The 26,161-nt window shown below is 43.2% G+C and overlaps 1 protein-coding gene across 5 annotated transcripts in view; it reads left to right on the top strand.

Moving 5' to 3' along the window:
* The window catches only part of sema6d (semaphorin 6D), a 133,215-nt gene that overhangs the window by 94,188 nt on the left and 12,866 nt on the right, over nt 1-26,161 (top strand). For 3 of the 5 annotated variants that reach the window (XM_072695730.1, XM_072695729.1, XM_072695726.1), the window contains exons 1-8: nt 10,290-10,339; nt 10,736-10,922; nt 21,360-21,521; nt 23,675-23,786; nt 24,497-24,557; nt 25,171-25,233; nt 25,447-25,548; nt 25,820-25,910. In XM_072695730.1, the coding sequence (XP_072551831.1) occupies nt 21,410-21,521; nt 23,675-23,786; nt 24,497-24,557; nt 25,171-25,233; nt 25,447-25,548; nt 25,820-25,910 (541 nt within the window). In that variant the 5' untranslated portion in view covers nt 10,290-10,339; nt 10,736-10,922; nt 21,360-21,409. Of the gene's footprint in view, nt 1-10,274; nt 10,340-10,735; nt 10,923-21,359; nt 21,522-23,674; nt 23,787-24,496; nt 24,558-25,170; nt 25,234-25,446; nt 25,549-25,819; nt 25,911-26,161 lie in introns of those variants that run through there. The other 2 variants (XM_072695727.1, XM_072695728.1) reach the window with 2 other exon arrangements.

Raw genomic sequence — 26,161 nt, 5'->3', positions numbered from 1 at the left:
TGCGGTTATGAAGGGTTTATGTCTGGAGTTTACTGGAGTTTATTAATGGATTTACATTAAACTCCTAATACTGTTATTAATAAGTAGTTATAACACACAAACAAACAGGCCCGCAGTGACCAGTCGCATCTAACTTTTAAACCTCAGATGAATTATGAATGTGGATTCAGTATCTGGGGAGCAGCAGGTCACTGCTGCCTTTTTTATTTATGTGCTGTAACTATAACCTAATTTATAACTATAAAAGAGCCCATATTTTATAGTATTGGTGTATTTTATGTTGCTTGCTGAGCTCCACTTACAGCGTTTGTGTGGGTTTATGAATCAAAAACAGCCATAATTCACTTTCACAAGACAAAATTCCAACTTCTCGTTATCCCTCAAAACACACAGGCAGTCATACTATATGTGCACAGTATTACTACTGTATGCAGATTACATACAATATATATACTGACATAATGTCGAAAAGTGAAAAATATCAAAAATGGAGACACAGAGACAAGATTTTGGATTTATATACTGTCATATCAGAATATTATGACCATCTTCCTAATAGTGGGATTAGCCACCCTTGGCATGAATGACACTAGCGAGATGTAGTGGCATGGACTGTATAAGGTAAGGGAAGGTGTTCACTATAAAGGTTAACTGCTCCACAATGCTGCGCCGATTGCTCGAGACACTTTGCACTCTGCTAAAACTGACTGGTGTGGTCACTTATTTATATGTGGCTTCTGTGAGAGCCCAGGCCGCGTTCATTTCAATCCAGTGGTGGCCATAATATTCCGATATGACTGTCACAGCAGACGAAGGGTGGTAGCATCTCAGAAATCGCCCATTTACTGACATACGCTTTATATATATATATATATATATATATATATATATATATATATATATATATATATATATAGCCAGGTTTACACAGTACAGAGCCCTGGTAAAAGTGCACTGCATATGTGTAGATTAATAAGTGATGTATTGAAGTATAATTTCCTGCGTGCAGATGGGTGTCAGGCTGCTGCCACATCTGGGTGAAAATTGCCTGCGGCTGCAGCTATGAATACTATTATATCTATCTGTTCCTCAGCCATAGCTGGGGAAATTCATAATTAATGTGAGTGTCAACAACAATCTTCAGTCAGTAGATTGTGGTGTAAACACACCCCCGCACACACTTACACACACACACACGTTATCTGTGGTGTCCTTTTGGGATGTAAACATTGGATCTGAAAGCTCAGTGAATTTGCGCCCATTAAGACAACAAAGGAAGCTAGCGCTTAGCCTTTTCCAGCAGTTCAGCTCTGTGTGCACTTTAACACACACATTACTGACACTCGGAGTGTACAGTTTCGCATAGTTAAATGTTTTAGATGTAAATGAAGTCGTTCAGAGGGGATTTGGTGTGAAGTGATTCATTGGAAAATAAATCACAGACTCTGATTCCTTTACAGCGGTGATGATTGGAACCAGGCGTCACTTTAACTTTAACAGTTACGGCCATTTTATTTACTATCCAGAACCATGAGGTGAACCTACAGGTGTGTTTTGAGTTTTATGTGAAATGATGATGGTAAAATTGTGGCCAATCTTAAATAAAAAACAAACTTGTTTGGGGGGGACTATATTTGCCAGACAACGCCCTGCATGTCTCCCTCCACCATGATAAACATATGTCATTTTAAAAACTTGGAATCTTCTCAAAACTGGAAAAACAGTGTCTCGAGCATCAAGCAGTGTATTCATAACCATTTGCTGTAATAACTTTGTAACAGAGCATTTATTGGTCACTGCATGGAAAACAGTAACACTACAGTAGTAATAGTAGCAGTAACAAAAAAAACCAATAGATAATACATTAATAATAATAACAACTCAGCAACATTTACATGCTTTAATGGTTCTTTGTCTGGTTAAATGTTTTTTCACATTAGTGGAAAACGTGGATGTCGATGATGTATTTGGGAACCTGTATAAAAATGTGCAAGTAATAATAACATAGTGGTAGCAAAGTAATAGTTATATAATAACAACAATAATTATTACAGCAATAAAGTACAATAGGTGAAAAATGATAATATAGTAGTAATTTTTATGTAGCAACATAATATTAAATATCAAAATATATTAATTATATTGAATATACAGTGGTAAAAGTGGTATAGCTATTCAAATGTAGTGGTAAAAGTAATATATTATATATATAGTTGTTAAAGTGATATAGTATTAAATATATAGTGGTAAAGGTAATATAGTATTAAATGTAGAGTAGGTAAAATCATATGGTATTAAATATGTAGTAGTAAAAGTAATATATTACTACATATTATGTAATATGTGGTGGTAAATTTAGTATTTACAGTGAAAGTAATAGTAAAATGTAATATATGTATATATGACAGCTAAATAGTAATAGTAAAAAAGTAGCAGGTATACATTAGTAATTAACAAGTATTAAGAGTAGTGGTAAAAATAGTAATAGTAAAAAATAAAAATAGTAAAGTAATGGTAATACAGTAGTGCTAGAAAAGTAAGTGTGACCAGCAGTAGTAATGGTAACAGTAATAGTAAGATAATAATAATAATAATGCAATACTAATATTGTATATATCATAATATTAATAGAGTAGTAATATTAACAGTACTGGAGTAATAGTAGGAGAAACTTTTCTATAAGAAGGTCCAACTGTTGACTGCTTCTGTTCACCCCAAACCTGCTGTGTTTTAACTTGTCTGTGAAATTGCGTGCACTGAGGGTGTGTGACACACCTGTGTGAGTGTGTGTGTGTGTGTGAGATTATGATTCAAGGATTTTAATGCTGTTTGTTGAGAGCGATAGAAAAGCCCTGCCAGGTTAGGACATGCCTGCAGGTACTTGCTAACAGCTCCATCACAAAATCATTTAAAACCTCTTCCCACACACTCCTGACTCACAGCTCAGGCCGAACCTTGCCGCTCCCCACTGCTCCCCACCTCTGCTCCACTCCTCTGATCTCAGCTAGCGCAGAGTGTTTACAAAATACATTAAAGCTATAGTTCAACCAATACATCACCTTCACCCAGTTTCCCAACTGTAGTCGATCAGTTCAGACATGTTTGGTGATTCTTTAGTTTTATGCTGGAGCTACAAAGCTAATACAGCAGTGCTACTGTAGTAGTACTCCTATTATAGCAATGATTCCAAGCATGCCTCAACGTCCACCCAGACCTGGTTTCAGAAGAAGTCCTGGAAGATTCTGGAGTGGTCCTCACAGTCACTTGACTTGAATCCCATAGACAATTTTTGGTAGGATAGGAAGAAGGCAGTTACAGCAGCAAACCCAAGAATATTAGTGAACTGGAGAACACTGTTTCTGAGGAACGGGCTAGGATTCCTCTGGAACGCTGCCAGAAGCTGGTGTCTGGCTATGCATCATGTCTGCAGCCGATCAATTCAGGAAAAGGCTGCTGTACTGAAGTAGTACTGAAGACGCTTGTGATGAGGGAGTGGAATCATTCTGAGACTCCAGTCGTCATTAAAAGTGTGATTTTGTGTGAATTTGGAGAAAACACTTGTTCCATTAGTTGTGTAGAGCTGTTTAAATTGGTCTCGTTTGATTGATTTATTGCAAACATCTGGAAGTTTGTGCAGTCTGTTGATGAACCTGATCTGCAGTAGGGGTTGAATAATGTTGACTGGAACTGTAATATAAAGCAAATTAGTAGTTAGGCTGAAGTTACTTTCTGTGTGTGTGTGTGTGTGTGTGTGTGTGTGTGTGTGTTATTTAGTCACATATATGTCCATGTGCTATATACAGACCACCGTCCACCTGGGGTGGGGTTGGGGGGTAGTAGAGGAGCTGGACACACTGACTCCAGACAGAAATACATGCTCCTTATGTCTTGTGTACATGCACACACACACACACACACACACACACTCACATGCACACACACACACACACACACTCACAGGCACAGACATTTCTTTCATATTAGATACACTTACACTGCAACAACTGAGAGGAACATATTCTGTTTGGTTAATGCTTTAAACACACACATACACACACAGACACACACTGGCCTGCTGATTGATTAAGAGTGTGTCTGTGGCATGCTGCACGCCTGTACTCCATTTGTCACACATAGTGTATTGCTTCCTCTCTCTCTCTCTCTCTCTCTCTCTTCTTTCCTTCTTCTTTCCACGTCCTCCTTCTCTTTCCTTTTGAACAGCCCAGAGTTTCTGACCCCCCCACCCCTCGTTGCCCCCTGTAGGGGTCAGCCTGTTGCCTCTCAACCCCCCGCAGGGCATCAAGAGTCCAGTAGTGCCTTCTCTGGCCTTTGTGCTGTCCATCACACACACACACACTCTCTCAAACACACCCACACAGAGTCAATCTCTTACCATTACATAGTGTTCCTTAATATAATAATAACAACCATAATATATTATTATTATTGTTATTATTATTAATGATGATAATAATAATAATAATAATAATAATAATAATGGTTAATATAGCTGTACATTACTATTGCTGTATGTATGTATGTATGTATATATACACATACACACACACACACTTTCAGAAAATTTCATAATCTGTATCTCTCTCTCTTTCTCACACATGCTCGTCAGCAGCACCCTGCAGTCTTCAGCTCTTATCACACCTCATCATTATTCTCCGAAGGATAATACCCATCCACTCACACACACACACACACACACACATTCACACACACTTATCAGCACACTTCCTCCAGCTCGAACAATAGCAGACAATAGCAGTGCAGTAGCAGGTAGTTTAGCTTCAGCCGCTCTGTCCTGCTGCCGGATTCACATGCTAATTCTGAGTGAGAGATTTAGCACACCACATTAGTAATGAGAATGTGTGTGTGTGTGTGTGTGTGTCGGGGGCTGTAAAGGCATGTGGCCTGGAATGGACAGATGCCATTACACAGCATCTGCCCTTTGAGCCTCTTTACGGCTGATCCGTCTAATGTATAAAAGATACCAAGGCTGTCAAGCAATTCAATCTACTATATTCATTCCCTATACACTATATTTACACACTATACACTATAGTTTCACAATATACACTAGATTCATTCCCTATACACTATATTTACACACTATACACTATAGTTTTACAATATACACTAGATTCATTCCCTATACACTATATTTACACACTATACACTATAGCTTCACAATATACACTATATTCATTCCCTATACACTATATTTACACACTATACACTATAGCTTCACACTATACACTATATTCATTCCCTATACGCTATATTTACACACTATACACTATAGCTTCACAATATACACTAAATTCATTCCATATACACTATATTTACACACTATACACTTTAGTTCCACCCTATACACTATATTCATTCCCTATACACTATACTTACACACTGTACCCTATATTTACACACTTTACACTATATTCATTCCCTATACACTATATTCATTCCCTATACACTTTATTTACACACTATACACTGTAGTTTCACACTACACACTATATTCATTCCCTATATACTATATTTACACACTATACACTTTAGTTTCACACTATACACTATATTCATTCCCTATACACTATACTTACACACTGTACCCTATATTTACACACTTTACACTATATGCATTCCCTATACACTATATTCATTCCCTATACACTATATTTACACACTATACACTGTAGTTTCACACTACACACTATATTCATTCCCTATATACTATATTTACACACTATACACTTTAGTTTCACACTATACACTATATCCATTCCCTATACACTATATTTACACACTATACACTGTATTTATTCCATATACACTATATTTACACACTACACACTATATTCATTCCATATACACTATATTTACACACTACACACTATATTCATTCCATATACACTATATTTACACACTATACACTTTAGTTTCACACTATACACTATATTCATTTCCTATACACTATATTTACACACTATACACTTTCGTTTCACACTATACACTATATTCATTCCCTATACACTATATTTACAGACTATACACTACATTTTATACACTATACATTAGATTTTTACTCTTTACACTTTTTAGTTTATTAGTATTTTTTAGTTTTATTTATACACTATATGTACACACTGTTCATTACATGTATATTCTTTACACGGTGCTATTCACTATATTTGTACATTATCCACTATATTGTCACACTATAGTATATATATGCCTACTCCCTACATTAAACACTGTTATGTACAACACTATATACAATACATGTGTATAAAATATGTACTATACATTCCCTTTACTCTGTACTTTACTTTTTTCACTGTATAACATGCACTACACTGTATATCTTATTCCTAAGGCTCATTTACGATCACTGTTATGTACGTAAATGGATGCGCCTTCGTTTCGGTCGTATTTGTGCACGGTTGTCAAGGCTTACAGATATGGACTGAATTTAGCAGGACCACTGAAAATTGCGGGGGCAGTGTAGCCAATAGTTCAAGCAAAACATGACCACTGCCATATGGCCACATTGAAGAGGAAACTCTGGCAGAAAACTCTTACAGCAGAACTTTTTGAAGAGAGGCTGTGTGACCTAGTTAGGAATCGTAAACATCTACATGATGCCACATCGCCAGGGCAAACCGTCACTATGTTTGTTATTGTCCGAAACTTTTGACTCTGAACTGATGTAGACAGAGTGGATGTTTGCTTAACAGCCTTGCCACTGTAAAGGACACATAGAAGTATGTGGGCAGTGATGGTTACACTATTTGAAACGGCTGTACTTCGTTTAACGAACTTTACTTTGTAGACTCTGTCCTTATAGACTGTGTGTACTTCTTTATTTAGCGCCTATGAAATAGTACGCTATGTCTGAGCGAAAATGAAGCGTTCCTTGGCAGTTAGCTGCAGGTTAGCTGGAACATGAGTGTTTTAAAATCCGTTGTTGCATTTCGTAACTAGCCTAAAGCAAATAACGTAGCATAGAAATGCTACACATACTACAACTCATAATGTATGTTAATAAAAAATAAAACTGCACCCTCTGCTGGTGCACCTTTTCCACTACAAAACACAATCTGTGTGAACACACTTTAAACGTTGTGATCTTGTGCGAATAGCCAACCGTGCTGGGGTTAGCATTAGCATGTCTATGGTCAGCAGATCTTGGAACATGGGGGGTAGACTAGCTAGGCTAAGCTAGCTATGCTAGTGTATGCACCTGCATTTATTGCTGCAGTGATTTAGTTGTGAAACTGGGCCCGGGTGTCTTTAGCATTAAGCACAAACAGAAGATTAAACATTACATTTCCCACTTTACTTGTGCTAAAAGTGGCTAGCATGTTACAGACGTCCCAGCTTGCGGCTGGTGTTATTTTTATTTTCCCCCCATTATTTCTTTATTCGATTAGCTGCTACACTCTCGGTTAAACCGGGCGCATTGGGTTCACTCAAGACGCTTAATGAGTAATGTAATTGCTTTGACCCATATGCTGTCCTTCATTAATTTAATTGCATAATATACACATGGTGGTGCGATCTACAGCCTGTTTAAATTAGGGCAGCTCAGATGAGAGGAGCCGGTTGCTTTCCATAGGGCTTTTGAATGAGACCGACTTCTTTTTTTCCTTTTGTCGGTATTTGCTTAACAAAAGCCGCCGTCATTTGATTATTTGGGGTTCGGCTGCAGCGGGGAAGCTGCGGAGGGAACGGAGGATTTCTATTGGTGTGCGATTTTCCCCCTGTTATACGCTCAGATAGATCTCTGCTGACTTACACACTCTCTCTCTCTCTCTCTCTCTCTCTCTCTCACACACACACACACACGTATATACACACATGGTTGCAAAAAATGTGATTTGATTCTTCCTGGCAATCTGAACTGGGTTAATAGGCCTAATTGTAAAAATGATTCCCCATAGGCAAGGAGGGGTGTATTGTGTGTGTGTGTCAGAGTAACTGTGTGTGTGTAGTGTCATAGTGAGTCTTGCTTTTCATTGGATTTTGGGGTCAGCAGGATTCTCATAATGTCGTATCTAGACACGCTGATGTGAGCTTTCCTGTGTCTTGCCCTGACTTACATGTATGTGTGCGTGTGTGTGAGTGTGTTTGTGAGTGTGTGTGTTAGTGTGTGTATCCGTTCTGGCAGATAAAACACCACAGAGAGTGGCCCAGCCTTATTATCCTATTGTTGAAAGCAGCAGGTTCTCCGTGTTAATGTTTACACAGTGAATGAGCTGCAATATGAATCTGTAACTGATTCAGACTGGCTTAATAAATCAGCTGTTAACGCCATTATGAAGCATGTGTGTGTGTGTGTATGTGTGTGTGTGTGTGGTGTGTGTGTTTATGACGATGAAAACATGCACACTTAGTGGATGTGGGGGTGTTTGGATGCTCTCCACCAGAAAAAGATACTTCTTCCGACAAAACCTTCAGATTGTACTGCAGTAATACTTTAAGCTGAAGTGCATTAAAGGGCTCATACCCTCCATCTTCTTATAACCTTTCTTAGGGCTTATGCCCCAAAACCAGCCATAATTCATGTCATAATTCAAAGCCATTTTTCACCCTCTCACCCACCATGATTCCTTAGAATCAAACAGGCTGCTTTTGCTGCTATTCAGAGCTTAAAGTAGCATTAAAGGGCTCGTACCCTGCACTGTCAACGGCCATAACTTATGTCCATATGCCCGTATTCCAAATGTAGCGACCTAAGAGACTTGTGTTGTGACTGTGGCACATGTAAATGAGCTCTGTTCTGACTGGCTGCCCTGCAGTCCAGGCTAAAATACTCCTTTCAACAGCGTAAACGGACGGGGCTCAACTGCAAGCTGAATGGGGGCGGAGATCATATGGAAATGAGGGAGAGTTTGTGACATCACATAGACAGCGAATGTAAACTGTGGTGCTTCTCCTCTGTGATGTAGTTTTCATATATATATATATGAATATAGATATATATACACTACATTTATATATATATATATATCCTTTGTCAAACAGAAGAGTGAGGGGTGGCAGTTTTTCACAATATGGGACCTTTCAGGGTTCGGGCTGGGTCAGGTTGGGGCATGGCAGTATTTACAACTGCAAACTCACACAAGTGCATGGAAAAACACCATACACACCAGTGATTGCGTGTGTGTGTGTATGATCAGGTTTAGCTGAGTTTAGACTTGTTCCTAAGTGAAAGTGTGTGTGAGCGAGGGAGAGAGAGAGAGAGAGAGAGAGAGAGAGAGAGAGAGAAAGAGAACTGGAGCAAAATAAAGTGTGTTTCCTCGTTGGCTCGGAGGCCCTGCAGTTAAAAGTTGAGATTTCCTTGTTGAGCTGCTACTCCAACCCAACTCTCTCTCTCTCTCTCACACACACACACACACACACTCATTTCTGCGGAAAAGATTCAACCAGCAGCTCTGTCGTGGGGGATGGGGGGACAGAGTGTGTCAAGAAACCTCAGAATCTCTCTCCCTCTCTTTTTCCCACTATTTCCTTCTCTCTCTCTCTCTCTCTCCCCCAGTATTTCCTAACCTCTCTCGCTCTCTTTCTTTCTTTTCCTCTGTATTTCTTTCTCTCCACCACAGTATTTCTTACTCGCTCGCCCTTCTTTTTAAACTGTCTTACTCTTCTATTGCCTCTCTTGTTTTTCCCTCTCCTCTCTCTCTGTATTTATTACTCTCTCTCTTTCTCTCTCTCTCTCGCTCTAACTTAACCTCTGTTTTTCTTTCCTTCAGTCTCTCTCTCCTCCTCTCTCTATTTTCTCTGTATTATTAAAAATGATCTCTCCTTTTTTGTTTCTCTCTCTCTCTCTCTCTCTCTCTCTCTCTTGTTTCTGACTTTCTTTGCCTTTCTGTTGTTTTCTATCTCTCCCACTTCTTTCCAACCTCTCTCTCTCTCTCTCTCTCTCTTTCTTTCTTAAAAAGAGGGGGGGGGGGCAGAGCAGAAGAAAAAGCAGCCAAAATCCACATTTTGGGAAACGTAGTGTGTGAGAGAGAGAGAGAGAGAGAGAGAGAGAGAGAGAGAGAAAGAGAGAGAGAGAGAGAGAGAGAGAGAGAGAGATTATGGAGTGTAGAGAGGTGGGGAGTTGAGAGAAGGGTGGGGTGGGGCAGTGGGAGGAGCCTGGTGCAGGACGGAATGTGATTGGCTGTGCGCGCTGCTGCTGGATCGTGTTTCTCTCTCTCTCTCTCTCTCTCTCTCTCTCTCTCTCTCTCTTGCTCGCTCGCTCTGCTCGGTAGTTTGTTTTTCTCGCGCTGGAAGTTGGAGCTCAGTTCAGTTCGGTTCCACACGCGCGGACTCAAATGAGGTGAGTTGAGCGCTCGAGAGCAGGAAGGGTGGTGCGGTTTGGGGGGGTGCAGGGGGGAGGGGTAGTCCAGCCTTTAACAAACACTCACACGCATACACACTTACCCTCACTCGCACACACACACACACACAGGGGCTCGAATTTCTGCCAGGCTTTTGCTCGCGCTCTCCGCTTTAAAGCGCTGCTTTTTGCGCGCAAGCCTTTTCTTATTGTGCGTAATGAGCGCGGGCTGTTTTGCATGATTTTAATGGAGTTGGTGGGCTGTTGGGGGTAGTTAGGGGTAAGTTAATGGGGGTTGGGGGCAGGTAGGGGGAAGGGTGTGTGTGTGTGTGTGTTGGCGCTGTGGACTCGGCATCTTAAAGCCTCTCTCTCCGTTTTTTTCTGGAATAACAAAAGCTGACCCGGACCCTCCTGGAACACATACTGGATATTTATTCCCCTCATCTTCATCATCCTCATCCTCATCTGCTCTTTTACCCGCGCCGATGGATTTTACAGTGCAGTAGCACGCGCAGACTTGACTGGAGATAAATATGAGAAGGAGCTGCGCGTGTCATTCCGTGCTCGTTTCAGAAAGATCAAGGTAGGATGTTGGGTCGCTCTTATTAAAGTTAAAGGGTTTGGGTTATTGGGAATGTTGTGGATACTGGGAATATCGTTGATTCTGACGGGATCTGTAGATGGTCTGACACTGCTCCCTTTCGAGCGGTGTCACCTAAACCACTTCCATAGAACCTTTCACTGTGGGGTTCTTTAAAGAACCGCTGCTGATCGTTCAAGAAGTTTAAGAACCTCCACTTGACCAGTTAAAGGTCTTTCCAGAGGTTCTGCACCAGTTAAAGGTCTTTCCAGAGGTTCTGCACCAGTTAGGGGCTTTCTAAAGGTTCTGCACCAGTTAAAGGTCTTTCCAGAGGTTCTGCACCAGTTAAAGGTCTTTCTAAAGGTTCTGCACCAGTTAAAGGTCTTTCCAGAGGTTCTGCACCAGTTAAAGGTCTTTCTAAAGGTTCTGCACCAGTTAAAGGTCTTTCCAGAGGTTCTGCACCAGTTAAAGGTCTTTCCAGAGGTTCTGCACCAGTTAGGGGCTTTCTAAAGGTTCTGCACCAGTTAAAGGTCTTTCCAGAGGTTCTGCACCAGTTAAAGGTCTTTCTATAGGTTCTGCACCAGTTAAAGGTCTTTCTATAGGTTCTGCACCAGTTAAAGGTCTTTCCAGAGGTTCTGCACCAGTTAAAGGTCTTTCCGGAGGTTCTGCACCAGTTAGGGGCTTTTTTTAAGAACTGTATGCCCCGGTCAGCTTTATTTTTAGGAGCGTGTAGGGAGCGCTGGATGTGTTCGTTGGGAATTTCGTTGATGTGATCCTCTTTGGGAAGGTGGTTGTTGTTGGAAGTGGTGTGGTTTTAGGACTGTTGAGAAAACTGTGAATGTTGAAGGTGTGGAATGGGAATGTTTGCAGAGAGGTGGGGGTGTTATTAGTACTGGAAACAGTGTTAGATAGTTGACAGGATGTTGGGAATGTTGGCTGGATGTTGAAAGTGTGACTGAGACTGGATGGATTTGTTGGGAATCGTAAGGATAGTGACGGTGGTGTGGTGCCATGCATGCTGGTAGTGTTGGGGGTGTGCTGGGGACAGCGGACTTGTTTGGGTAGTGGGAGTGCTGACGGAGCTGGAGATAGATAGCTGGACGTTTTAGGAAGTATTAGGAGTATATTGGGAATACTGGAAATGGAAGCGTTGGGAATTGTGTCGCTCTGATCGTAAGATTTGATCTGTTTTACTACAGATTTGAGCTCATTGTTAATGAAAGTAGGACTGTAGGACGCTGTTCGCTGTTAGAGATGATCCCACTCGGAGCTCTTAATCATCCCTGTGTATCAACTAATGCTAATGAGACAAAGGAATAACCCACTAGGCTTTCCATACGGGGCGTGCAGTGTCCGGGGGAAACGCCACCGGATCCTGATTGAAGCCCAACCAAGCCCCTCTTGCAGTGTATTGATTATTGATTAGATTTTCTAGTAAAGTAAGGGCGGAGCCTCTTGCTCTTGCGTTATCGTGGACTTTTTTATGAGGCCAAGCCCAGACAGGACGCGCCGTCCGCCGCTGCAATAAACCCGTCCAACCTTCGTCCTCTGCGCTGGGAGGCAGCCGGGGAGCGGAGCCGCTTCAGGAGAATATTTATGAGAGTTTATCGACCGTGCTGAACGGGGCTGGGCGGCGTTCCGGGCCGAGGGCGCCCTTGGTGGCGGTGGCAGAGTGTTGGGGGGCTCCAGAAGCCCAGCGGCCGGCGGCGAGCGCGCATTAGTGCGATCAATTCTGCAGCTCAGACCATTACAGCCGGACACTCTCAGCCCTCACAGCTCTCACAGCCCTTACTGCCCTCACAGCTCTCTCAGCTCTCACAGCCCTTACTGCCCTCACAGCTCTCTCAGCTCTCACAGCCCTTACTGCCCTCACAGCTCTCTCAGCTCTCACAGCTCTCTCAGCTCTCACAGCCCTTACAGCTCTCACAGCCCTTACAGCCCTTACTGCCCTCACAGCTCTCTCAGCTCTCTCAGCTCTCTCAGCTCTCACAGCCCTTACAGCTCTCACAGCCCTTACAGCCCTTACTGCCCTCACAGCTCTCTCAGCTCTCTCAGCTCTCACAGCTCTCTCAGCTCTCTCAGCTCTCTCAGCTCTCACAGCTCTCTCAGCTCTCTCAGCTCTCACAGCCCTTACTGCCCTCACAGCTCTCACAGCTCTCTCAGCTCTCTCAGCTCTCTCAGCTCTCTCAGCTCTCTCAGCCCTTACAGCTCTCTCAGCTCTCACAGCTCTCTCAGCTCTCACAGCCCTTACAGCTCTCTCAGCTCTCTCAGCTCTCTCAGCCCTTACAGCTCTCTCAGCCCTTACAGCTCTCTCAGCTCTCACAGCTCTCTCAGCTCTCACAGCCCTTACAGCTCTCTCAGCTCTCACAGCCCTTACAGCTCTCTCAGCTCTCACAGCTCTCTCAGCTCTCACAGCCCTTACAGCTCTCACAGCCCTTACTGCCCTTACAGCTCTCACAGCCCTTACAGCTCTCTCAGCCCTTACTGCCCTTACAGCTCTCACAGCCCTTACTGCCCTTACAGCTCTCACAGCCCTTACAGCTCTCACAGCCCTTACTGCCCTTACAGCTCTCACAGCCCTTACAGCTCTCACAGCCCTTACAGCTCTCACAGCCCTTACAGCTCTCACAGCCCTTACAGCTCTCACAGCCCTTACTGCCCTCACAGCTCTTACAGCTCTCTCAGCTCTCACAGCCCTTACAGCTCTCTCAGCTCTCACAGCCCTTACAGCTCTCTCAGCTCTCACAGCCCTTACAGCTCTCTCAGCTCTCTCAGCCCTCTCAGCTCTCTCAGCCCTTACAGCTCTCTCAGCTCTCACAGCTCTCACAGCTCTCTCAGCCCTTACAGCTCTCACAGCTCTCACAGCCCTTACAGCTCTCTCAGCTCTCTCAGCTCTCTCAGCCCTTACAGCTCTCTCAGCTCTCACAGCTCTCACAGCTCTCACAGCTCTCTCAGCCCTTACAGCTCTCTCAGCTCTCTCAGTTCTCTCAGCTCTCACAGCTCTCTCAGCTCTCACAGCCCTTACAGCTCTCACAGCTTTTGTTTTCTGTAGTTTTTTTGTTCACTCAGTGCAGACCAACAAGGGCACCATGAGCTGAGAGTTGGACCCACTTGCTTATGAACTGGGGTTCCTGAAAGGTTCTCAGTAAAGGCATTGGTTCTGGATAGAACTTATAATGAGAGTAGAAATATTCTTCATTCATTTTCTATATTCGTTTAAACAGTATAGCAGCGGATCTACTCACTCTTACTGTTCTAAAGAACCTGTTTTAAGGGTGTGTTAAAGAACCATATCCTTTTCCCTTACTAAATAACCCTTAATGCCCCCTTTTAATGGTTCTTAGCAACAAAACGACGGTTGGTTGGCTGTTAAATGAAATACACCATGTAGAGCTAAAAACAGGTTCTTTGACTTGTAACAATAGTGGAACCCTTTTCTGTTCAGTGTAGAAGGTTCTATTAACAGCCATACACAATAGTCTTCATGGTTCACATTAGCTTTGTCTTCACTAAAGAACCCTGAAGAACATCAACAGCAGTTCTTTGACAGTGGAACCCTTTTTGGTGCCGTGTAGAAGGTTCTATTACCAGCCATACACAGAAGATCAGAATAGGCCATTTATGAATTCAGATTTTTGGAGGTTTTTGGAACATCACGGTTCTATATATATACTTTATCCTCATCTAAGGATTAAAGAACCATTAAAGATCGCCCCTTTTTAGGGACTCTTTGACTTGTGACCAGCAATTTTCGGTGTTATATAGAACCGTATTTTATAAGGTTCTTTAAACACCCTCAACAGATCTTGCCCATTATAGAGAAGAACCCTTTTAAGGTTGCATGGCGTAACACAAAAAGTAAGGGTGTGGAACTCTTTAAAGGTTCTTTAGTAGAGGGAATGTTCTGTTCTCTATAAGGCCACTTTAATGCCTAATCGTAAGATAAAAATGGAAAAGAAAATGTTCCACTAAAAGTTTTTTATTTGCCTAAAAAGAACCCTTTCCTTTAAAAGGGTTCTCCATTATAAAGAAGAATCATTCACTGGTTCTGTATGTAGCTGTTCTAGCTTTTACCAAAGAAGGCCCCGAAGGAGCAACAGAAAGAAAGGTTCTTTTGTCACAAGCCGTAGAACCTTTTTCTCTAGCTCTGTGGAGCTGTGTTTTGTTTGGGGTGTAAGGGGAGGATCCCTGATCCGTTTCCGAATGGAGACGCGCTGTTTATTCTCCTTGTTTCTTGTCCTTTCTGCTCTGACTGTGATTTATGCTCAGTGCGGCGGATCCCGGTGCTGCTGCCGGACTGACTGACAGCCGTGTTAATGCTCCATCAGCAGCATGAATGGACGCAGAGCAGCATTGGCTAGATCTGGAATAAAGCAGCTGTTTCCCCCCAGGGGCCGCTCCCACAGGGGCCAGCCGAGCGGGGTGATCCCTCTATCTGTCCTTTTAGGGCTTTCTTGCATGTGTAGGTGATTTCGGGTGACTTACGTTTAATTATCCACCTGCCTAGATGAGGTGAAGTGCTGGTTGGCGGGAGTAATGACGGGGTTGCTGTGATCTTACAGGACTGGTGTTTAAACTGGAGGAGAGGATATTTCATTAGGATATGACTTTGATGAAGTTGTGTTGTTGTGAGTACAAGTGTTTAGTTTTACAGCCAGAAAATCAGTCTTTTACATTTTCCCTGACATACAGAACTGCCTGTGATTCAGTGTAATATCTACAGGAATAACATCTAAACTACATGTATATAGTGTAGCAACCCACCAGCAACGCCTCGAGACCAGTAAGGGTTAAAATACAGCAAATGAGCTCCTTTTGTTAAGCTCAGCTCACCCTGTGACTCAGACTAAGAAAGGCCACCATATGATGCTATGGCAGGTGAAAATGTAAAGAAGTGTCTCATTATAATGTAGGCCAGCAGAGCTGACACCACATCCACCTTAAAAAAGAGCTGATTAGCCTTTAAAACCCTACAGAACGGCTCACTGTTCCACACTTCCATTTATAACTACAGTCATGTCCCGTCACTGAGTAATAACAAGAGCACTTATATAGCTCCTGCATTTCTGAGTGTATTTCAGCTGTATGGAGTTATTATATAATAGATAATATGCAAATAATGTAAGTAATTTATAATTACATAACAACAAGTGACAGATAATACATTCTGGATGTTAATGTCATTAGAAATTCATTCTGGATGATGATGATTTTAGTAGAAATTCATTCTGGATACTACTGAAAAAACATTTTTCTAAATATTAATGTCGTTAGAATTTCATTCTGGATTTCGTTCTGGATACTATGTTAGAACTTTGTTCTGGATATTAATGTTTCTAGAATTTCATACTGAACATTAATCAGGGAAATCTTTAATTAGAGAGCGAGGCTGACCAAGAGCTGATAAATGACTCTATAGCGCCCCCACAGTCGTCGCTCTGCTGAATGGACGTGTTTGAGTCGGTTCAACCTGCGTGTGTGTGGAGCTGGTTGGAGCAGCTCTGTCTCTCTGTCTGTATATCATCTCTCTCTCTCTCTCACACACACACTCACACACACACACAGCTGCTCGCCTACTCTCCTATTCTACAGTTCTGTGCAAAAGCCACTGGAGAAAGTGTGTGAAGCTGCTCCCTCTGAGCTCAGCTGTGTAACCAGTGCACTCTTATGAAGGTATATAAGGTTCTCAATGGTTCTACACGTGGATAGGCAGTTTCAAGGGAACCCTTGGTAGTTGGTAGAGAACTTTTACATTACGTGGAGGTTCTTCACTCATAAAAAAAAAAAAAACACGGTTCCTTATAGAACAACCTTGACGGTTATTTAGGGTTTAAAGGAGCAGTTCTGTGATTGGTCACCGACTCTAAATGCAGTCGATCAGCATCTGCTGTGTGCTTCTTTAGTTTACAGCGGGTGCTGCTAGGCTAATGTTGCTAACAAACACTGGAATTAGACTGTTACCAATTTCATCTCTGCAAAAACTCCTCTTCTCTTCTCTTCTCTCCCGGTCTTATATTTCTTCTCTCCTGTCATTTTCAGCTTCTCTCTCTGTGTAAGGTGGGCACTCAGACAGGCTGCAACAGTTTACACACTTGTTCAGAAGTATGTGGAAACCTGCTCCCACATGCAGTTATTATTTTTATTCTTAAAACAGGGGCTTTGTCCCTTTATGCTGCAGTATCAGCCTCTACTCTTCTGAGAAAGCATTAAACTAGGGAACGCTGGAACGTTGCTGTGAGGATTTGATTGCCCTGAGAGCGAGAGCTTCAGTGAGGTCGGGTACTGATGTAGGATGATTAGTCTCAAAGGTATTAGATGGAGCATCATCATTCCGGATGACACAGTTCCACAGCTTCACAGCTCGATGCTATGGGGCTTTATACCCCTCTAGCCCACGCTCAGCATTAGGCACCGTGACCTCCTGAGCCCACAGCTGCTCCGGAGCCTCCCATTCTATCGGTCAGTGCTTCTCTATGGAGCTTATACAAGCTGTGTGAGAACGCTTGTGTCAGAAATGGGTGCGTGTTAATGTGAGAGCTGTCTGGATAATTTTGGACAAATATTGCACACAGCTAATCAGCATAGTCATATAAGATTAATATATGAGTCATAATCCTGGAGTTTTTAAGGGATTAAAAAGTAACATCTGTGTGAGCGAGTGAGCAAGAGTGTGTGTGTGTGTGTGTGTGTGTGTGTGTGTGCGGTAATGATTTGAGTCTCTGTGGAGATGAGAGAGCGATGAGTAATCTCATGGTGCTGATTCTAATGCTGGAAATGCGCACACACACACACAGGGCACATTCACATATACTATCTCTGTCCCTCACTGCTCTCTGTCTCCCTCTTTTCCCCCTCTCTCTCCCTGTCTCCCTCTTTTCCCCCTCTCTCTCCCTGTCTCCCTCTTTCCCCCCCTCTCTCCCTGTCTCCTTCTTTTCTCTCTCTCTCTCTCTCTCTCTCTGTCTCCCTCTTTTCTCTCTCTCTCTCTGTACTAAAATAATTCAGTAACTCTGATCTCATTGTCTTATTCTTCTCTTCTACTACTCATAACACACACACACACACACACACACACACACACACACACTTGGCAGCAACAGTGCTCCTGTAAGCGAGTGACTTTTAGCCCCCACACCCCCGTTTTTCACCGCTTTATCACCCCAATCCCACAGCAGCCAGAGAAAGAGAGGGACAGAGAGAGTGGAGGAGAATGAAAGGAGGGCGATCGAGGCACAGACAGAGAAGGCCTGGAATAAAGCCCGAGAGGGGGACGGGGGGTGGGAGGTACTAAAAGCTAAAGCAGTGGCGTGCTAGCAGGCTGCAGTGTTGCGTGAGTAGCGTGCACCGCAGCCAGAGCGCTCGTCCACCACAGGGCAGAACCAGAAACCGGGCTGATCTCTTCTCAATAGAAAACACGTTGCTCTGGCTGAGGACTGAGCCGTAACTTTAGACGCCTGACCTTTGGACGTCCTTTTGTTTCTGTTTTGCATTAGGTTTCTCTCTTTCCCTCTCTCTCCTTGCTTTCCTCCCTCGCCCGCTCTGCCTTGCGTGTGTCGGGCAGCTGAACCGCAGGCAGTAATGATGTAGCGGTGAGCGGCAGCTCGACCGTGCCGGAGGTGGTTTAGAGGAGTGCATCTGAACTTACAGAGAGCAAACAACAAAAAGACCCCCTCTCCAGGCTCCGCCCACTACAGGGTTCCTCCATGGCTACAGAACAGGTTTACAGAACGTTAATACTAAGAAAATGAGTAAGAAAAAGGAGGGAGAGAGAGAGGACAAGGGTAAAACAAGAGAGAGAGGATGGAGAGAGAGGGGATAGAGGGAGGGAGAGAAAGCATAGAGGGGGAAAAGAGAAAGGCTAGAGGGATGGAGATGGAATGGAGAGAGAGAGAGAGAAAGGAGATAGAGAGAAAGAGATAGGCAGAGAGAGCTGACGTCTGCAGTTCAGTACAGATCACAGAGTCAGTGGAAACAAAAGGTTCATTTGTGACCTCATTAGAATAATGACGTGTCTCTCAGAGGTATCGACCCCTGAACCCGCCACACTCACCACTCTCACTGCGTCACCCTGACCACCCTGATCCTCCCTATCTGCTGAATATAATCCCAGCACCGTTTACCAGCAGCACCTTCAAATCACTGACATTGATCAGGCCCTGTGTATTGATCAGTAATCATGATCAAACACCAGACAGAATAAAGCCACGTTGAGATCAGTGACTGATAGCTGGGCTGATGCTGCACTTTGTGACTGATAGCTGAGCTGATTTCAGCAGCTGGTAGCGGATCAGCAGTTGTAGTTAAACAGCTCTGCTGACCGAACAGCAAAACAGCTCCAATTTCTAGTGTTGCTTTTATCTACTAAAACGTTTTACGTGGCTATTGTCCAACCTTAAGAATATATATTTTTTAAAAAGGTATAAGGCTGATTCATGCAAATGATATCTGCTCTGATTGGCTGCCCTCCTGGATTTAAAGCAACATTATGTAGCATTTTTACTTTAAAATAACAGCTTCAAAACCAGTGTGATGCTCAGTGTGAATAGCGTTTCTATTGTTGCTACTCCGAGCTCGGCTTGTGGGCAGGACAGCGCTTGCAGGAACTGCATGGCGCTGCGCTGTATTTGGATAAAATTCGGTAATCTTACTCTACTCGGTAATACTTACCATCTCAGTCCACATGCTTCTATCACTTTCAGTGATGGTTCTGTATCTCTACGCTTGTCCAGAAATGCACGCGTGCTTTCAGAGTGGCTCAGAATGTGAATTACACCTCTTGACTGTAGAGGGAGCCCAGGAGCAAGCAAGGCCAATTCCCACATAATGCAGCTTAAAGAGAAGTCCAGTTGAAGACTCTCTTAACTTTGGCATGAATGGGTAAGACTAGGCTGCAGCTGTATGCTGAATGAGCAAGGCCACTCTTCTATATGGGTGGGGTTAAACGACTGTATGCTGAATAGGCAGGGCTAAACTGGTGTAGGATCAATGGGTGGGGCTAAACTGCTGCTACTGCCATTTTTTTCACTGTGTTGCTCTGTGTTAATGCAGTAAAGTAGGGAGGAGCCAGGGGTTATTGATTACTACTAATATTGATATCTGTACTGTTGAGTAAATGAGCCATCCTTCCTGACATGAGAGGTTTTTACCTGTCAAACAGAATCGTTTATCTTTTATACACACAGCCTTAGACCGCACACACACACACACACACACACACACACAGTGATATGGTGTCATCTAAAGGTTGACCAGGTCGAGTCCTTCGCTCTGATCAATAAACTCCAGATCAAAACTCACTGATCAATCAGTGCAGGACAGGGACAAACACACTCTTCCCACAGCGCTGTGGGAGCAGGTGTGTGTGTCTCAGCTAATTGCAAATGTGTCAATATGGAGTGTGTTCGGTAAAAGCATTCAGCATCCACCCTCTGGGCTCCCCTCAAACAGAACCCTCCAACACCCCCCTCCCATCTCCTGCCCTCTCTTTCTCTCACTCTCTTTTTCTCCTGCCCTTTCTCTCTCTCCTGCCCTCTCTCTCTCTCTCTCCTGCCCTCTCTCTCTCTCTCCTGCCCTCTTTCTCTGTATAAATTGTTTATATCTGGTCTGTGTCCACATCAATCATTTGTCCTGCCCATTAATATTTAACGGTACAGAGCTCATTAATATGCACATACATGCATATGTGTGTGTGTATGTGTGTGTGTGTGTATGCCATCACTGCAGGACACCAGCAACCACAATACACACTTCCTACAGACACAACTCTAACTTGTGTGTTTCTGCATCTCTTAGTTTTCAGTGTTTTGGACACACACACACACTTCTGCACTCTGGAAGGATGTCCCTATCAGGACAGTCCTGAGACAACAACTGCATTTCATACATCAAACAGTGCAGCATCAAAGCTTTGTGTGTGTGGGTGTGTATGACAATGCTGTATCCCACTATTCTTTCTTAACGTTACACACTCTCTCTCTTTTCCGCTCTTTCCTTTTTATTTTGCTCTCTCACTTCTTTAACCCTCTGTATTTCTTTCTTGCTCTCTTTCACCCTCCCACCCCCCTGACACACACACACCACTTGACTACAGTGAGGGCCGGATATGTAATCACGGGTATCGGTTTCAAATGAAGTGCACACGCAATTACAGGCTTCACACACACACACACACACACACACACACACACACACAGTGACAGTCAGTCAGCAGGAGCATCAGGCTTACTGCTGTGTGTGTATGTATGTGTCTGTGATGATGAAAGTGGCCGAGGTCACACAGAACACTGAACCTGTTTCCTGAAATAGCTCTGGACATGTGTGATGCTGTCTGTGTGTATGTGCGCTTATGTTTAGGTAATAACGCATGAAAACATGCCAGTGTGCCAGTGCGTACAGGTGTTTATGTGTTCACTAACAGTGTGTGTGTTCATATTTGTTGTGCAGGTAACACCCTCGTTCGTGCGGTAGCAGCAGTGTGTATCCTGCAGAGGGAGATGTGTTGGAGGAGTGTATCCGTTCTTGGCCTGCTGCTGCTGCTGCTCCCGGTTCACCATGCCGTCAGTTTCCCAGAGGACACTGTCCCTCTGGACACCGTGGACAGACACTGTAAGAGAAAGACCCACACACACTTACTGACATAAACAGAATACAGGATAATGCACATCATCAAAATTTATAGACAAACAGCAAGTTCTAATTCAGCTCAACTGACCTCTCCAGCCTCCGCCCACTAACAAGAGACTGTAGCTCCACCTCAGTGTATATCACAATATCTACATTTAGAGTGTTATTAATATTCACCCTAATGAGAGACTGTAGCTCCACCTCAGTGTATATCACAATACCTACATTTAGAGTGTTATTAATATTCACCCTAATGAGAGACTGTAGCTCCACCTCAGTGTATATCACAATACCTACATTTAGAGTGATATTAATATTCACCCTAATGAGAGACTGTAGCTCCACCTCAGTGTATATCACAATATCTACATTTAGAGTATTATTAATATTCACCCTAATGAGATACTGTAGCTTTACCTCAGTGTATATCACAATACCTACATATAGAGTGTAAGTATAAAAATGTGGAACTTCTGTCTCTGATTAGGGTTGATTGAGATGTTTACCAGCGCTTTGTAAAGCTTTTGTTTGCCGAATACAGAAAGGTCAGTTCAGCTTTATCGTCATTATATGCAGAACAAAAGCTTTCTCACATAGACGAACAATGCAGAAAGTGCAGGACAGAACAGTGCAGACAAATACTACAGCTCCGCACACATCATGCACAGCGCAGTACTGGACAGATTGTACAACAAAGAGCATTTCACTGGCTGTGCATACGTGCAGAAAAGCAGGAGACGGATTCATTCCTAAGACAAAAGTTGTGAAGGATCTGAAGATAAACAATAAAAATGTTCTTAAATGCTTAAGGCACTCTTTATTAAAGGCCTTTAGGAATGTAACTATTGTACAGCTTATCATAAGCCATGCAATTTCACCATTATTTAGAATAGAATGAACTGTGAGTTGAATCTAAAGAGAATAAAAACCAGAAGCAAACCAATCGTTCCTAAAATTTCAGTAAACAAGTGCTAACAGTGATGGTGGATGAAAGCCAACAGGAAGCTAACTTTCCTTGGAAAACATGATAAATGTGGCGTGACATTGGGCGAGGACGGGCGAGTAGAGGCAGTGTCTGCCGTCATGTTGTCAAAAAGAGATGCTTAATCGGTTAAGGTCCTGGTTAAAGTCAACATTCATTTTAATAATGAAACTATTTAACACTTTAATCGTGCGAATAGTTTCAAAGTTCAGAGAAAGTTAAAGATAAGCAAAAAAGCAGCTTTTGTGAATCCAGCCTCTGAACTAGTGTAATTGTGGTTCGCAGTGATGCTGCTAATAACTTTTGCATGATATTTACAGTTTGTCTTCCCAATTCCCAAACCACTTTCCCCTTAGTTTGTCACAGAAAGTCCTGGGAACCTAGTTTAGTGCTCTTGGCAGACGCAATCCGCTAACCGGTTCATCTGATCTATGATTTGTAGAAGATAGACGCATGCATCAGTGCTCTCTGTAACACACTGACTGCATTATCCCTGACTAGAGTGATTCTACAGGCAGGCTGCTGAGGCTGCAAATGTTTAGTGGCATTAGCTTTCAATCCTATAGCAAAGAGCTTCTCTAAGGCCATTATACATGCAGCTAGTCAACACCATGCAGCAGAGATGCAGCTAATCGTCAATACTCTCCAGTGCAGATCCGGATAACCAATAGACTGCAAAGCAAATGCAGCTAATCATCAATGCCCTCAAAAGTCAGATTCAGCCAATCCATACTTTGCAGTATAACTGCAACTAATCACCATTCCCCACCGGTATAGATCCAGCTGAATAATACCCTGCAGCTCAGATCCAGCTGATCAATATCCTCAAAAGTCTGATTCAGCTAATCAATACCCTGCAGTATAAATGCAGCTAATCATCAGTATTAGCCAGTATAGTTCTGTCTCATCAATACTCTGTAGTATAAATGCAGCCAATCATCAGCATCCACAAGTACAGCTCTAGCTAATGAATACTCTGCAGTAAATACGTGGCCAAAGTACCTATTAATATGGATGCAGCTAATCAATACCTGGCAGTATTAAATACGGCTAATCACCAATACCAATTAGGTTAGATTCAGAATTTAAACCCCTTAGCATAGCTAAAGTGCTACTGTCTAGACTAAGGAGTTCTGCGTTTTTCCCGCTACAGATTCCCGGCAGTATCCGGTGTTCCGGGGCAGGCCGTCGGGAAATGAGTCGCAGCACCGGCTGGACTTCCAGCTGATGACAAAGATCCAGGACACGCTTTTTATCGCCGGAAGGTAAAAACCTCACGCTTTACATCATTAATTCAGTAAGTGTATATGGTAATAATGTTAACATTAGATACCTAACCAGCCAACATTACCTAAATATTCTAAAAATAGGGATTGACATGTCTGTCTTGTCGCCATGGTGGTGCACCTAGCACTCATGTAACAGTGTGGGGGGCTTCATCCTCACCCGAAAGAATGGCCAAGCTACGTTTATGACGATCAAATCTCTGCTTAATCCCGTCATCTGACTCTCCTGAGGAAAACTCAGAAAAATTTGATAGAGGAGGATTTTTAAAGAACGCTCAAATAAACGGACATTACTCACTGCTGCCCTCTAAAGGCGTTATTCCACCTGTCTGAAGATACACTGATTGTCTACATGAGAAGAATGTGCCCTTTCTGCTTTTTTTTCATGATTTATATTTTAGCCAGTATTTTGGGTGGTGATATTCTGGTGATATTGTGCTTCTATTCTGTGTTGGGGGCGAGTGGGAACATGCCCCAACCCTCCGCCACTAAGTTTATTGGGAAATAAATTACAGAATGCTTGGATGGCCACTCTTGCTGCAGGAAGGTTGATGAAGACAGAAAGGACAATGTGACCTGCATTAGTGGCCAAGCTGGGCAGACTGACAAACTTAGCTCAGTGTACAGCTACCCCCCCTCCCCCCTGCCTCCCTCTCTCATCTAATTTGTTTTTCCCCTGTCATTTACAGGGACCAAGTCTACTTAGTGAGTCTGAGGGAATCTTACAGGAACGAGATCATTCCCTACAGGGTAAGTTTATCCTGCTAATCCTGCTCTTTAGCTGGGAACACCCAGCTCAGTCCGGACACACTTAGAAACCTTTATAGCTTTAAAGTGGCCATAGCATGGAAAACTGGACTGCATCACTTTATGTTTAACACTGTTTACATTTTAAAAGACCTTATTCAGAGCTAAGCTGGAAAAGCAGCTTGTTTTTAATGGATTACAATGTATTTTTTTATATGTATCTGCCTACTCGGCCTCCTACTGCACTATTCGGCCTCCTAGCTCGGCCCCAATTAAGCTAAAAGGAGCGAGAAACTCTTGATTAAGGGCAGCCAATCAGAACAGAGCTCATTTGCATGTACCAGCCTTAAAGGCACAGTCAGTTTATTTTGTAAAGAGCCAAAACTAAGCAAGCCAGCTTCGAGAGAGTGTGCTGATATAGACATGCCGTTAGCAGCAGGTTTCCATTATTTGTTAGCTACACTAGCTTCGTAGCTCCAGGGGAAAACTGAGCATGTCTCGGGTGAGCCGCTGTTCTGCTGTTCTAGGTTGCGGGGGTACGTGATGAATCTTTTTTTTCTGAAGAGGTCCAAAAAGATCAGAGAGCATTGTGGGTAATGCGATTCTTAAATTGCAGAAACTAACATGGAGGTCGGGCCAGGCGGACAGAGAGACGTGTGCCATGAAGGGAAAACACAGAGTGAGTGATTCTCCTCAGCTTTCCAACGGAAACTAGAGTACTTTGTTTACACCACTGCAGGACTGCACACTCCTCTCTCGACCTCTCTCACTTTCTTTCCCTGTGTATTCACTCTCTCTCTCTCTCTCTCTCTCTCTCTCTCCCTCCCTCCCTCCGACATCTTCTTGTGTCTGTCTATCTTATTCATGACCCCTCTCTCTCTCTCTCTTTCAGGACGAGTGCCATAACTTTATTAAGGTTCTGGTTCCCAGAAATGATGATCTCGTGTTTATCTGCGGCACCAACGGTTTCAACCCGATGTGCCGCTACTACAGGGTACTTTACACAGACACACACATGCACACACACACAAACACTCATTCACATTTCAGTATCAGTTCACTGTTTATTTATATGGACAAGTAGTACAGTCCATTACATTGTAAATATATTTCATCATATAAATACTCTCTCTCTCCCTCTCTCCCTTTGTCTCTTTGCTTTTGTGTGTCTCTCTCACTCCACCCTACTTTCTCTATCACCCTTTGTATCTCCCTTTCTCTCGCTCCCCCTACCTTCCCTCTCCCTTTCTCTCTCTTTCTCTCAGCTGGATAATCTAGAGTTTGATGGTGAGGAAATCAGTGGGTTGGCACGATGCCCTTTTGATGCCAAGCAGACCAACGTTGCCCTGTTTGCAGGTATGAGTGTGTGTGTGTGTGTGTGTGTGTAATAAGGCGCGTGATGAATGGCGCTTTCAGTTTTTTGGTGGGAAGAATATAAACGCAAGTCTCATCTCACACATAAATCACCAACACACACAAATACAGACACGCACAAACACGACCCAGAGCCTGGCACAACCACACACACACACACCACCTCCTCCTCTCGTCCAGTGTTGCAATGGTGGTGTTTGAGAGTTGAATTAGTGCCATTCAGAAAGAAAGCA

The sequence above is a fragment of the Salminus brasiliensis genome, chromosome 13, assembly GCF_030463535.1.
Source record: "Salminus brasiliensis chromosome 13, fSalBra1.hap2, whole genome shotgun sequence".
Taxonomy (NCBI): Eukaryota; Metazoa; Chordata; class Actinopteri; order Characiformes; family Bryconidae; genus Salminus; species Salminus brasiliensis.
Note: the sequence above shows the minus strand (reverse complement) of the source record. Positions and strands in the feature narration are given on the sequence as shown.